Genomic DNA, 14,492 nt, shown 5'->3' with positions numbered 1-14,492 from the left:
CCGGAGTCGGACAATATGCCTACAGAGTCAGAGTGCTGTACGAAGATGGAACAGGTATAGTTTAGTTTAATTACGGTTATAACGTATTTGTCACCTGCTTATGTGTCCACTATTAATAGCCTACAAGTCTGCTGTTTCGGACCAGGTCCGTATGATGATCAAAAATATACTGATGGGTTTAATTAAGTTTATTGTACATCACACAAAAGATGAAGTGTCAGTTTTACTCCAGAAAATCACCGTAAGAGCTGAGTAAACACAGTATAAGAAGTGCGTAAGTACATAAAGGAATTTCGGTAGAGTTGAGGGAACATTTTCTTTGAAAACAAAATAATTCCACCTCGTCTTCAGCGGCTGCCTCAGATTTCGGGAGTAAATAGAGAGAGCTATGTGGATTAATACATCCAGCCACACAACACCTACAATGCTTGGGAGATTCTCGTCAGTGCAGCAATGGCAGATGTGTACAACCAGAGCCCGTCTACGGAGAGCCTTGGCACTCCCTATTACCCAGCTAGCAAAAATTGTGCGGGCCGAAAGCGGCCCGATTAAGGCTAAAACAATCGGCCAATCCTCAGCATGAATCTAGGTCCGATTGCTCTGCGAGCGTTTTAACGCAGCCCGATTGCGGAAACCCGAGTGAGAGGACGTAAGCTCGCCTCCAATCCCGTTCCTTATTTGGGCTTATTTGAACTTTGATTTCCATTCATATCAGGTTAATACTAAAATTGCTTAGCAGCCGTTATTTATGCAAGATAAACATAAAGTAAAACAGCACAAGGAAGACAGGTTTCATGTTTAATGCATTTTTTATTGGACCACACTACAAAAATAGGATAAACACACTTTTTAATAACAGATTTGAATAGAATAGAAATAATATCACAGCATTAATGTAGAATCAAGGAGTTCAAACAACTTTCCAATATCAACATTGTTAACTTTGAAACATTTAATTTTGGCCCACTGCATTTTTGAGTCGTCTATGCACACACACTTTTTAATAACAGATTTGAATTGAAAAGAATAGAATATAAATAATATCACAGCATTAATGTAGAATCAAGGAGTTCAAATACCATTTTCCAATATCAACATTTTTAACTTTGAAACATTTAATTCTGGCCCACTGTGTTTGAGTTGTCTACGCACACACACTTTTTAATAACAGATTTGAATTGAAAAGAATAGAATATAAATAATATCACAGCATTAATGTAGAATCAAGGAGTTCAAATACCATTTTCCAATATCAACATTTTTAACTTTGAAACATTTAATTCTGGCCCACTGTGTTTGAGTTGTCTACGCACACACACTTTTTAATAACAGATTTGAATTGAAAAGAATAGAATAGAACAGAATAGAATAGAAATAATATCACAGCATTAATGTAGAATCAAGGAGTTCAAATACCATTTTCCAATATCAACATTTTTAACTTTGAAACATTTAATTCTGGCCCACCGCGTTTTTGAGTTGTCTACATTGTCTGCCTGTTCGCCCTCTGGCTTCGGCCACCATCCCTATCAGAGGCTAACTGCAGACACCTGGTGATGAGCAGCTCTGTTTCCTCTTCTGTAGAATCTTTGGTCAGGGCATTGCGGCGGACTGCATCTGAGAAAAACACAAGATAGAAGAGGGCAGCATGACCACGTGATGTTACTCAGCAACCACCAAAACTTAATTTGGATGCAGGGCTCTACACTTACATTTCTTTTTAATTTAAAAAGTTTAGGAGCACAGTCAAAAATTTAGGAGCACCTTCTGATCAATGACAAATTAACCTACCTATTAAAAGGCGATATTTGATAAAATTACTTGCCGGGGCATTTTTTTTTTTAAAAAGCGCATATTCTTAATTAAATCACAGCCTTTGTGATTTCATGATAGCACTATGCTATATTATGATTGTAAATGGTTTTAAATAGATTGCGCAGCCTTAGAAAACGGTGTAATAATGTTATTCATGGATTCTCGTCTGTGGAATGCGCCACTTCCGGTATTTTGCCGGTTACTCAACACGGGTAAATTGCAATTGAGGATTTTTTTAAAACGGGTGCTCGACTTTAATCGAGGAATCGTTGCAGCTCTAGTTTCAATGGAGGGTGCACCCATAGAACCTGATCAGGTCAGTCGCACTGGTGCTCCTAAATACTTTGTCACTGTCACAGCCAGTAAATAAATAAATAAATAAATAAATATTTCGCACTGTAGAGCCCTGGGATGTCACCACAGTGCAGTTATCCAGCACTGACACTCACCCAGAACCACACTTTTAATGAGTCTCGCCAGCGAAGTGTTCATTGCTCTTTTCAGGACCTGCCCCACAGTGTCTTTAAGAGTCATGTCTCCGACCATTCCAAGGAGAACAGTCTGAAACAAAGACATGTAACTCGTTAGTTATTTAAGGAATATAGCATGAGTGAGAGTGGGGACTGACTTTTAGGAATGATCTGATTAATGCATAATTTAACTCACCAAATTCTTCTTCTCCTCTGGATTCTTTAATGTCTCCTCCAAACATTGTAGCTCCTCAATAGTTGAAAGTAGGAGCCCAAAATGTGTTGGGTCTGGCATGAAGTCTGGAACTGCTGGAGATTTGTAGGAGCTGCATCAGGATGAGCAACTGCTGCTCTCTGATAGAATCAAGCTGGATGAGGATCTCCTTAGCAATTGCTGTAAGACACAAGAAAAAGCAGGCATAACAGATTAGTAGCAAAACATTGTACGTAGATCAGAGTAAACCGAGAGAGATCACTTTGTAGAATTCCTACCTGTAGGCACAGCCTCCCGAGAAGACCTGTTTTGGGTCTCTTCCATGGTGTTGTTGACATTTCTGCCTTTATAACTGAGGGGATTATAATCAGAGGAAGGTTAAGTTTAAAATAAAAATGTTGAAATGTAATATATTTTTCTCCTGGTCCTTATTTTAAATAGGTCATAAAAATATCAATATTATCGACCGATATGAAACGCTTACATCATGATACAGTTTTCAGTCATATCGCCCAGCCCTAGGGTAGCTAATAAACTTTTCAAACCTGCCTGTACAGACCGCATTTAGCCAAAGGTAAATATAAAGTGCTATAAAGTGCGATTTCAGTTTGCGCCATAAAAGTACAACTAGATGCCAATTCACACCGCAGACAAACGCCAGCAAACACCAACAAAAAAAGTCGCCAACAAAAGTTGGCCGTTGTATTCAGAATGTTATGAAAAATAAGTGTCATGTTCACACTGCCCCAACAGACACCGACAAACTCAAGCACCCACGGAAAAACACGAGATACTCATTAATTTTAACCAATACAAGTAAAAGATTGCAGCTTTCAGACACAACTTTCTTCTCGTTTTATATTGTTAAATGTCGAGAGTGTATCTGTTACAGGCCCCTGTGCAAAAGGCCATTAAATGCAATTCACGACGTCATGTCTCAGCGTTCACAAAATGGCGGACGGTCTGCACATAGATCTTCACAACCCAACATTAATACACAAAATATTTGCAGCATGAACATATACATCGGAATTACAGGACTCGTGTGCATATTAAGTTGTTGTATCATACCTGTAAAACCAGGAGCAAACGTGTCAGCGTAATCATAATCCCCAGCAACTGTGAGGTCGCCGGCGCAGCTGCTCCTCTAACGTTATAGTCCTCAGTTCATTTTCATAATAAGGGTCCCGATCTCACTCAGCAACAGACATGACCCAGCTTTCAGCAGACCAAAGTCCCACATCATTCCTCTATTTACATAAGTAAAATAAATATTTTCTTACAGGATCAAAATGTGCACATACTTTAGGACAAAATGTGTTTGTTGGCGTTTGTCTGTGCGGTATGAATTGGCCTTAAGCCAGTTAAAATTTGTTCCACTTTTCTTCCACAGATCAAAGACTGTGCTCGTAAATATTATTCACGTAAATTGCATTCAATAAAAATGGTGTCTAGCCTACCGACTAATTCTGGCAACTAGCAGAACGAAAATATGAGCTGCTAGCGCAAAAACAGCGCAGCTAACGTTAGTCAATGTTAGCTTCGTTCACGCCATAAAAGCTTTCATATTACCCCCATTTGCACTACTTTACTTTAAAAATGTGATATTGTTGTCCTAATTAATAGAATTCGAGTTCTGAATTCTTTCTTTTCGTTTCATCTAGGGAAGCACTGTCAAATGAACATGAACAAAGTTTAAACGGATCGATAATAATCAACATTTAATCAGCAACAGTTCGAAATATGTAGGTCGACGTAACTTGATTGAAACTATGCTCGGCGTGAAATGTTGATGCTTTTTAAGGAAATTGAACACAACTTACCTCAAGTTCACTGTAATGACGCAGGATCGAAAAGGGATGATTTTAAGTCAGGCGTTGAGTTTTATCTCACCGAAAGTTGTGCACACGTCTTGCGTGCTGACGCTCGCTGCAGCAACTGTTGAAATCGGCTTCATACCGGTAAACGCATCTGAGCCGAGCGCCCAGAGTTTAACCGTCACTGCTGGTAAACTTTTGAAATAGCCAGTAAAATGAATTTTAGACTCAGTGTTAATTTTAGACTACCCAACTACTCAGCCGATGCGCGACTGCAATCACCGTGACTGTGCGAGTGATGTCAAGCGCCCATGCATGTTTAAAATACACGTAAAGATTCTTCATGACAACTAAATATTTTTGCTATGGTTATATTAAAAATTGCTCTGTGCAAAATGACTCTATTATTATTATTATTATTTACCGTAGATATTTTGTTTTGGACAACGACATTCGACGAGTATAACATCCTAAGATACAGTCAGGAATTTACGTCAATTTTAAAATAATTTTTATCTTAATTATTGCTACATTAAAACCATCCTTGGTTTAACCTAAGCCGAGTCATTTCCAGAAGTGGTCCAGATCATACAGCAGAGCCGAGTTACCAGTTACGGTGAACATGAATCGGCCCAGTGCTTTACAGCCGTAACAAAAATGCATGTGCCAGAGCGAGCTGCGGGCCACAATCGGCCCGGTTAACTCACGCCGATGCCGAGTCTGAGCCGCAGGCGCCGCGGGGCAGCCGAGCTCGGGCCGATTATACATGCTATCTGGGTAAGTCCTATTGTAACGAATTTTGGTTGTAGTTCCACCAGAGTTCCACTGGGGGCGCTCGCAGGCGAGTGCAAAATGAATGGGAGTCTATGGGGCTAGATGGCTAAATTTGTCTCTTTCACCCGATTGCCGTTGAGAAATCTCAGATTTTATTGTAGGTTTTGCAAGTTCAACATGGGTTATAGGACGAAAGTTGAATGAACGAGTTCTTATGTCATTTCGATTTCTTACAGGTTGAGTTGTTGTTGCCCATAACACGCTAGCATTCAGCTAATGAACGCTGTTTGGTCAGTGAAGGACTGATTACGACCAGAGATACCGCTTGATGGCATCGTGGCATCCGAAGCAGGACCATAAACAAACAAAACAAAAACTCTTCTAGCACATGTATTTACCTGTGTCAGCTGTGTTGTCGATGCCTCGAGAGAAAAGAAAGTGCAGAGCGTGAAAGCACCAAAGCGACTGAAGGATTGCCGTAAAGCAGTATCTCTGGTCGTACGATGTGTATGACGTCATTGACACTTTAAAAGACTTTTTAAAGCAAATAAGTGACTCTAAAAAATCGAACACCCAGCAATGTGTAATTTCTTTGCATCTCCTTTCGAATACAACATTCATATTACTAGACAAAAAATTATATCATGAGAAAAGTGGATTTTGATGGGTATCATAGATCTCCATTCATTCTGCACTCGCCTGCAAGCGCCCCCGCATGGACAGAGACGTGTTACTGCAGCCAGTCCAGAAACCGGAAGTAACCAGAGAGCGCCAATTCTCTTCATATTAGACATTCTCTGGTACAACTTGCTGTGAACTCGATCAGGGCGGGTCTATGTTAAAACGGCAGTGTCTGTCAACACTCGTGGGCGGGGCCTGTGGCTTTAGTGGCGTCACTAAAGCTGAATTCTGAAAACAGGTCGTTGGGAGACACTGCTGATGATTTATGGGGATTAATAAAAAAGGAGTGAGTGGATTTTTGATCACTATTGGGTGGTTGTGTACACACACTGCTAACACACATTTATGTCCAAACAGCATGCAAAAGTGAATTTTGCATAATAGGTCCCCTTTAAAATAAAATGGAGCATGTATTTCTAGCAGGTAGAATGCCGTAAATAGCTAGGCTACATGACATCCAATCAAATTTCCTCATCTTTCGCAGTCAAAACTGACTGCATCCACAAAATCCAGCAAATCGCACAACATTAGTGCTGTTCTCGACAAAATACCTTTGTAAAAGTTGGGATTTACAACTTACTAGCATGAATAACAAATATAGACAGACTTTGCATTGATATAAGATTAAGACTCTATTCTATATAAAAACATACCCTGTGGGAGTTATTGTTTTTAATGTTGATCATATGAACAATAATGATGTTTCCCGAATATCCACAGGATTTCAAATGTGACATTGATTTTATACAACAGTTCAACAAACAAAAGGGTAACATTAAGTAATGTAGGCTACTACATTTAAAACAGTATTGTCAGTAGGCTATTATTGCTCTATTTTGAAACGAAAGCCACAGCAGAACTGCAGCACACAGCGGTGATTCGTGAACGAATCTGTGGCTTTGAAGTTTGAACGAATTGTGAGATTCAATAATCTGTTCATAAATACAGCCACTTGCTTGTTACTGAATGAATGAATGACTCAATGACTCACTCATAAAGATAGTGACTTACCACCACTTACTGGCGATTTTAATTAAATATTTTAAAGTATCACTTTGTTGTTTTATGGTCATAAATTGACATGGATTTCGGATCAGCGAGTGTGTGGTTAGACACTTCCGGTTTCGCATTACGCCCGGTGCAGGGAGCCGGAGAAAGCCAAAATGTATCTTTTATAGTTGTTTATAGAATCAATTATCACTTAAAATACTACTAAGATCCATTTTAATATCACACGAGCCAATGGCAATTAAATGCACGGATGCATAGTCAGATTAATGCATGAAATGCAACTGTTCACGAACAGAAGATTGTATTTGACTCATATACGCATACCCAATGACAATTATGCCTACTGTAAATATAGAGTTACAACTACGATTAGAGTTGTTTGCATAAAATGCACCGTGAACATTCACACTTTGCCCTGTGATCGGCTACAATTTATCTCCATAAATACTATTTTCTCAATTCTGCGCATACATTTTTACTTAGCCTACATCAATTGCTCGATTAATATTATCATCACATATTTTAAATTTACATTTTTTACTGTAGGTACCACAAACAATTTAATATAGGTAAGTTTGTGTATATTTTACACGTAGTACAATACTGTATGTGCTGCTTATAAACACCAGACAGATTTATGAATAGAATGATTTATGAAACAGATGATCTTTACTCATCTCACTTGCACAAAATAAATGCAGTAATAGAAAGCATAGAAACGCACAAGTGAAATACACTGAAAATGATATGCATTTAAAAATTTGGTCGGGTTGAAGTCATCCCTCCGGATCTTCTGCATCCACTCAGCCTGTACCGCAGCGTCAACAGGGGAATGCATGAAAGCTGACTTCGTTGTAATGTGACGAAATGGTAGGCCTACAAAACGGCACACAACGATGAAGTGCTGAGGCTGTCACCCTCTGAAAGGCAAGTCGCCTCTCTTGAATCCTAAAAACACTCATTGTGAAAAAATATCTCTGTGGTAATGGAACTCGGTCGCTGTTGTCTCTCGCTCTCGCTGTCTCCTGCTCTCGCTGTCAGATCACCATAAGTTTTCACCGGAAGTACTGGCCCACACACTCAAGTTCGAACGTCAACGGTCGCCGTGCATGGAGCGAATTGCATATTTAATGATCATTGTTATTTAAAGCAGGGTTCCTCAAACTTGGTCCTGGAGGGCCGCTGTCTTGCAGAGTTTAGCTCCAACCCTGATCAAACACACCTGAGCAAGCTAATCAATGTCTTCAGGATCACTAGAAACTCACAGCTAGGTGTGTTTGATCAGGGTTGGAGCTAAACTGTGCAGGACAGTGGCCCTCCAGGACCGAGTTTGAGGAACCCTGATTTAAAGCAATATTTGTTTAATAAAGGAATTTATAAAGGTAAAAAAATGAACTGGAAAATCGATTAAAGGGTCAAATATTGTTCCTTAATGGAAAAGGTGTGACTGCAGTCTAAGTGGAGGAGAGGGGGTACGCCACGGACAAACCCATGACAGGGACCATACTGGGTCTAATTCAGATAGGGCTGATATGGATCCCATGGACAAACCCATGTAGGGTCCCATACTAGGGCTACGTCAGATAGGCACGACATAGGTGACATGGACAAACCCATGTAGGGTCCCATACTGAGGCTAATTCAGATAGGCCTGACATGGATTCCGTGGACAAACCAATGTAGGGCCCACTTTTCAAGCCCATATTGTACCTACATCGGCCCCACCGTGAATTTTTGGCTGGGATAAATTTCAATAATGTGGCATTGTTTTAGTGTGATGTTATTTCCCTTTGTTTTTTATTTTTTATTTTTATATATATATTTTTTTTAAATCCTAGAAAATGTTCTACGAGATCCTTAATGTAGTTGTTTAAAAATGTTACCAAGAAACTTAATATCTTAAATACACTTCCCAGATGAAATTTGTACTGGACACAGAGCATAGCTGGCATACAACACTTACCCCACCCCACCACTTAGTGCCTTATAAAACATTTCTTCACAAAAAAATAAAAATAAAAAAAAACCTCTCTAAAAGAAGTACCTGTTACATTACACAGCAATAAAAATTATTGTAACACAATAAAAGTAAAAGCAAAATTATAAGCAAAATATTTTTAGAGCAGTACTGAGTGCCCAAAAGAAGTCATAATGCCAAATTTTACATTTCTAATCTGCTCTGACACACCTGAATTGGTGACACGTGTAATGCAACCAGCAGCATTGTATCTTTCTATCTTTCAATAGTTCATTTTATACCTGTTTTCAGTCTAGTGTACAAATAAAAATAACACATGCATAGATGTATATGAACTTGTTAGTTTGTGGAGCGAGATATCTAGGTCACTTGTTGCTTGCTGCGTTATCTAGTATGTTATCTAGTACAATCTAATGAATGTCCTTTAATCAGCTTTAGAAAACCAAGGGGGAAAAATGATGAACTGAGAAAAAAATCAGTGAACAGCTTTGATCATGATAAACACGCTGATTGTTGAAATCACTAAGGCATTTCCTTATTTTTTTACTTCAATAAGTAAATAAGAATAATTACAGAAATTATGCAAGTTGCCTGTAACGTCATTCCTCTAAATAATCTCACCTTTCTTATGCACTTTTAGTGTTATGTCACTTCTTATTAAAGTGTTCACATCTCATTTATTCCAAGAATGCCCCTCCCCCTTAAGCAAATATTTGTGTTTTTCCATTTCAAAAGTATAGTGGCAGACCTGGTGGTGGTGGTGGATAATAATAATAATCTAAAACCTTTAATCTTTAAAACCATAGAGTGGAGAAGGCAATGGATATTTTCCAGTGTTAAACACTATGGACATGTTCCATCTTGACAATAGAAGCAATCACTGGAGCACAGGTGATTTCTTAGATATTATATGGATTGGATATTTTTATAAGAGTATATCAAAATCCAGATGATGCTTTTTTGTGTGTTTACAGTCTTTAACTTGTTGTCATCCACTACATTTTAGAAGTAAAGTTTCTAGTCTGTAATCTGAGCTAGAAAACCAGATGCACCAGATGTCTCACCACATCAACATCCCCACAAATATGTTACCCAATATATATTAATCTTCAAATGGTGTTGTGGCCACTAAAATGAAAACGCACACATCACACAAACTGTTGGCTAATCATACTGTACATTATAGCTGAACTTTTCAGTCCAGTTTCATTTTCATAGAACATAACAGTTTCGTTTCTTTGAAATTACATCACAATCTGCACTCAAGCTTGTCTAAATAATCAGAAATGTTCTACAACAACATTTCATTTTGAACTATGCCTATCTACAAATCCTAAAACACATAGCAGTATGTTACATTCATGATCGATAATTATTAATTCATTAACCATTTGAATTTGTTTCAAGCATTTCAATTACATGTGTATATCACACTTTGGTCATGTAGTTAAAAGAAGTGTGTTTGTGTAATATTTTTGAATCTGAGAGTTTTTTTTGTTTGTATTTTTTTTTTTTTTGGCTGGTCCTTGAATTGGGATGTCTGAGCAGCTATATGGCGACATCTTCTGGAAATATCTTATAAAACACTATACTAACATTTTAGCAAATCCCATGCCGTAAAGACTGCACTAGACCAATGGTTTTCAGTCCTGGACCCAGAGCTCTACACATTTTGTACATATTTTAAGCCATTTCAAATAAAATTTTTAAGTTAAAAGGCTGCCTTAAATTTTTAAGTACAATCAAAGTGTCCATATTGGTCATTTCAACTAATTATTTTAAATATTGTCTGGTTTTGGATTGATCTTTGTAAATTGACATGACTGCACATTATTATATGTTTCAATTTAGCAAAGTAAGTTTAAAAACAGATTAATTAATAACTTGAATTCTGTTGTGATAAATGAACTGTTGCAGTGGCTGAAAGAGAATTAACTTAAGTGCTCAACTAAAGGAAACACTCATCACCATAACGGTGACTTCAAATGAAATAATATGTTCAATAAAACATCAGCATTAACTAGAGCTAAACCTCTTTTAATTCTCACTAAGAGCTTTTGTAGATGTACAAAATAAATAAAGTCAAAGTTTGTAATAAGTGAAGAAAGCAATGCTAAGTTGTTTAAAAATACTCTGGTGAGATCCTGAGATGCATTAATTATTCAGGGGAACTCGCCAAGGAGGGGCTGTCGCGAGGAGCATCGGGTCCGAAAACCAAGTCCGGGTGGGCCAGGAAGGTGCAACCATCAAGACCTGCTCCTCGTCCTCCCTGACCTTGCACAGTGTCTGTGTGAGCGGGCTTAATGGGGGTAATGCGTATTTGTGTAGGGTGTGCCAAAACATCTGTGCCAAGGCGTGCCTCTGTCAGGGAGTAAAAGAGCTGGCAGTGAGAGGATTCCTGGGAGGCAAACAATCATCCAACAGCATGCTCTTAGCCCAGACATGTGAGACAGTGATCATGGCCGTCAGAAGAAGATAGGAAACGAACACATACAGAAAAACACAAACGGAAAGGCATCTTTAAAAAGACGCTCGTTGTCCGTTTTAATCTTTTAGGAAAACTGCACTTTTATGCTGAAGCACCCAGGGGGAAACGCTGCACTTAACCATGCCAAAAACAGACGAGACACCACAGCAATGCATCATAACACCAGTAAGAGTGCTATCGCTGTAGTTGGTGACTGGAAGAGTAATCGCTCATTCCGAAACATCCACTCGGCTCCGAAGCAAAAATCTGAATTAGTGGATGTGTGCCGCCATCGTATATACCCATATGTACAGAGGAGTGGCATGTGCAAAAGCAATTGGCAGGTGCTCATTGGTCTTGCCTCTAATCCAAGGCTGGGCATTTCCTGCCTTCAAGACCCTTTTTCCTACAGAGCTTAGCTTCCTTCAACCTTAATCAAATCAAATACACCTGAACAAGCTTGGTTCTCTGGACTGAGCAGTTCTACAAAGTCCTGATTTCACCCAGTGTTTCTTGGTTTGGGTACATCCTTCAGCTTTTGGGATCGGAGCTGGCCCGATGAAGAACCATAATGCAATGGTGACTCGGTGGTACTTATTCCTTTAGCTCTCCTTCTTCAAGGTCTACCACATTCCTGGAACAAAGAACGTGGTACCTGGCTACCTGTCCCGCACCCCGCATATTCCTTTCTCGTTGTTTATGACAGTAGATTTGTGTTTGTTTATTTTTTTATTTAATGTTCACTGTAGATTCAGGCACTGTGGATTTGTTCACATCACTGTAAGTAAACATTGATCATGCACCATTGTGCATTTAAAAAATTGAGCCATTTTACATTTTTTCCATCATCAAAGATATTTTCCAAGTCCAGGAAGCATACTGCAAAGCACCATCTTCACAATATTGATATACTTTGAGGACACAAAATGAACTGCTGCCATTGATGTGAAGCAAAGACGGGGGCTGAATTGCAGATTTCTCTGGATTTAAACAATATTGGGATAATGGAAGTACACAAGTCAACAAAACATAACATTGTTCTAGTGGTTTTTGGATATTTTTATGCAAAAATCGTACATATCTTACTTTTAAGTGTTTTAAACAAACTCATAAGCCTACAGTTTAAAGTGGCTAGCCCTCCTGTCAGACGCGTGAGTTTATATTGAGACTTGACAGGGAGTCTCTGGTAAACTTCACAGACTTCAATGAATAAGTGCCAGCCTGTGCATGTTGAACAGACGGAATGCAATACAATAGGGCCGCAATAATTGTGACTAAAGGATACATTTCGCTAAAATATTTTGCATCCAAAGGTGGAATCACTTTAAGTCTGTCTGTTCCTCCATGTAGAACAGCACTATAAACTCCAGTACAAAGAGTGTGTGGCAGCACACTGCGTCAGTGTGATACATCGACTTGTTTACGAGCCTGTATAATTCACTCTTCCGCTTCTTTTCTGAATCCGTTTCTGGTTCAAACATACATGGCTAAATTAAATCAGTATTTCCACTTGCCGTTTGTAACAGAGACAGGGGTGCCACAAAGAGGCCCCAACAGCAGCAGCACCACTGCTCTGAATGTACCGGCAGATGGAGGCGAAAAAATGAAGTGACGTGATGATGAGGTCAAAAGTTCAGTGTTTAATCCAATAGGTGCAACTGGTATTTACAGTGAAAATCCAAAGAAAAAAAAAACTAATCAAACAAAAATAAATAAAATAAACTGTTTAAAGTTATCTGCACACAAAATTTGGCTATACCAGTAAATCGGCCCAAAAACAGAGCAATAACTCCCAAACACTCACTCTACGAGCTCCTTAACCACACTGAGGCGCCTTCTTAAAAAGGCTAAGCCCCTCCTACTTGGACCAAACCATTTGGTAATTAAAGATAATAAAAGACATTTAAAGAAGACAAATCAAAATAGATTTAACAGTAACAAAGAGATAAACAGTTTGAATAATATAAAAATATATAAACATTGAAAACAAAACAACTCAATTAATTATTAATGTTGAACAACGTTTATCAAAGAATCAAACAGAACTCCAATCTCCCCCTCACACATGACAACAATTAACTGTGCCTATTGGCGGGAAAGAGACATTCAAAATGGTGGCAGTTCCTGTGACCGGGTTTCGTCTGTTTGGTAAAGTAAAATGTTCCTATACGTAAGTATGACAATTTATTATTATGTAAGAGGTTAATTGAAATCAATAAACATATAACATGGTTACCGGTCTTGTTTGAGTTCTTTACAATATATAAATCAACAACAAGAAATTAATAACTCAGTAAATGAAAAAAAGGGCATGGTGAAGACAGGTACAACACGAAACGATACACAATCAGTGACACACATATATCTGCGTTAACTGGTGTAAAACTATGCGCAAAACAGATAGTGTGTTAAGATGTTTGTGTGAAAGTGTCTGTATGTATGCATTTTCTCAGTTCAGTGTCATACTAAGAGTCTTTTCCAAAATAAGAGTCTCTAGTCACAGATCCTCACTGTGACACCGTTCCACTAACCTCGTAACTCCATTATATCTCAAACTGTCAGTCAAACTTCATTGCCGGTGTGGATACTGTCATTCGGAATCACAGATTCTACTTTTTGGGAGTATGACCAACATAAGAATTTTCACTGGAAAATGTCGTCTGAAAAAGTAAGTAACATCCACTTTTGTTCTGACCAACTAAGGGAAAAAAAGCATTGCAGTAAATCGCGCTGATTAAATCAAACAATCGCTTATCATATCATGTCAAACCGTGCAAATTATACTTTGTTCTCAAATTGTTAATGTTAACAACATCAGCATTGCATGACTACATTTAATGCCCTTCCGATATTTATCTTTGTTTTCACATGGGCCCGGTTGAAGTCTCTTTTTTTCTGTAGCCACTGAATCTCCAGTTGTCACTGGTGATTGTCGTTTGAACCTTTCTGGATCCGCCATCAAACTGATAAGTTTAATTATATCAAGTGCTGTGAGAAAAGGCTATAAATCTCCACCTCCAACATCCTCACACACAATATAGCCTACTAGCCGAGACTCTTCTTTATGTGTACAGATGTGACGTAATGACGCAAAGACATGCTCGAATTTCCCGCGGAAATCCACCAGTACCACTGGAATTAAAAACATTATTACAAGCTTACCGTTTTGAATCAAGCTAAGGCAAGCAGATCGTTTTGAACACTGGCTGGTTATGTACTTGCTAAAAAAATATTTTGGATAATTTTTAACCCAAATAAGTTAGGG

The 14,492-nt window shown here is 38.5% G+C and overlaps 1 protein-coding gene across 1 annotated transcript; it reads right to left on the bottom strand.

Annotated features, from left to right (window-relative positions):
- Positions 1-1,416: 1,416 nt before the first annotated feature.
- On the bottom strand, positions 1,417-2,668 carry LOC307153025 (uncharacterized protein). The gene is made up of 3 exons (XM_079862101.1): positions 2,482-2,668; positions 2,265-2,376; positions 1,417-1,617 (listed from the first exon to the last, which is right to left on the bottom strand). Exons 1-3 carry the CDS (start codon positions 2,578-2,580, stop codon positions 1,484-1,486), a joined length of 345 nt encoding a protein of 114 aa, XP_079718227.1. The 5' UTR covers positions 2,581-2,668; the 3' UTR covers positions 1,417-1,483.
- Positions 2,669-14,492: the final 11,824 nt, after the last annotated feature.

This window comes from Squalius cephalus, assembly GCF_949319135.1.
Source record: "Squalius cephalus genome assembly, chromosome: 24".
NCBI lineage: Eukaryota > Metazoa > Chordata > Actinopteri > Cypriniformes > Leuciscidae > Squalius > Squalius cephalus.
This window is presented reverse-complemented; position numbering and strand designations above follow the sequence as displayed.

Bases quoted from the DNA above. Each gene is read 5' to 3' on its own strand.
- LOC307153025 (XM_079862101.1), bottom strand. From the start codon at position 2,580: ATGCCAGACCCAACACATTTTGGGCTCCTACTTTCAACTATTGAGGAG. The intron at 2,377-2,481 runs GTGAGTTAAATT...TCTTTGTTTCAG, and splicing joins CAGAGGAGAAGAAGAATTTG to ACTGTTCTCCTTGGAATGGT. The intron at 1,618-2,264 runs GTGAGTGTCAGT...TGTTTTTCTCAG, and splicing joins CATTAAAAGTGTGGTTCTGG to ATGCAGTCCGCCGCAATGCC.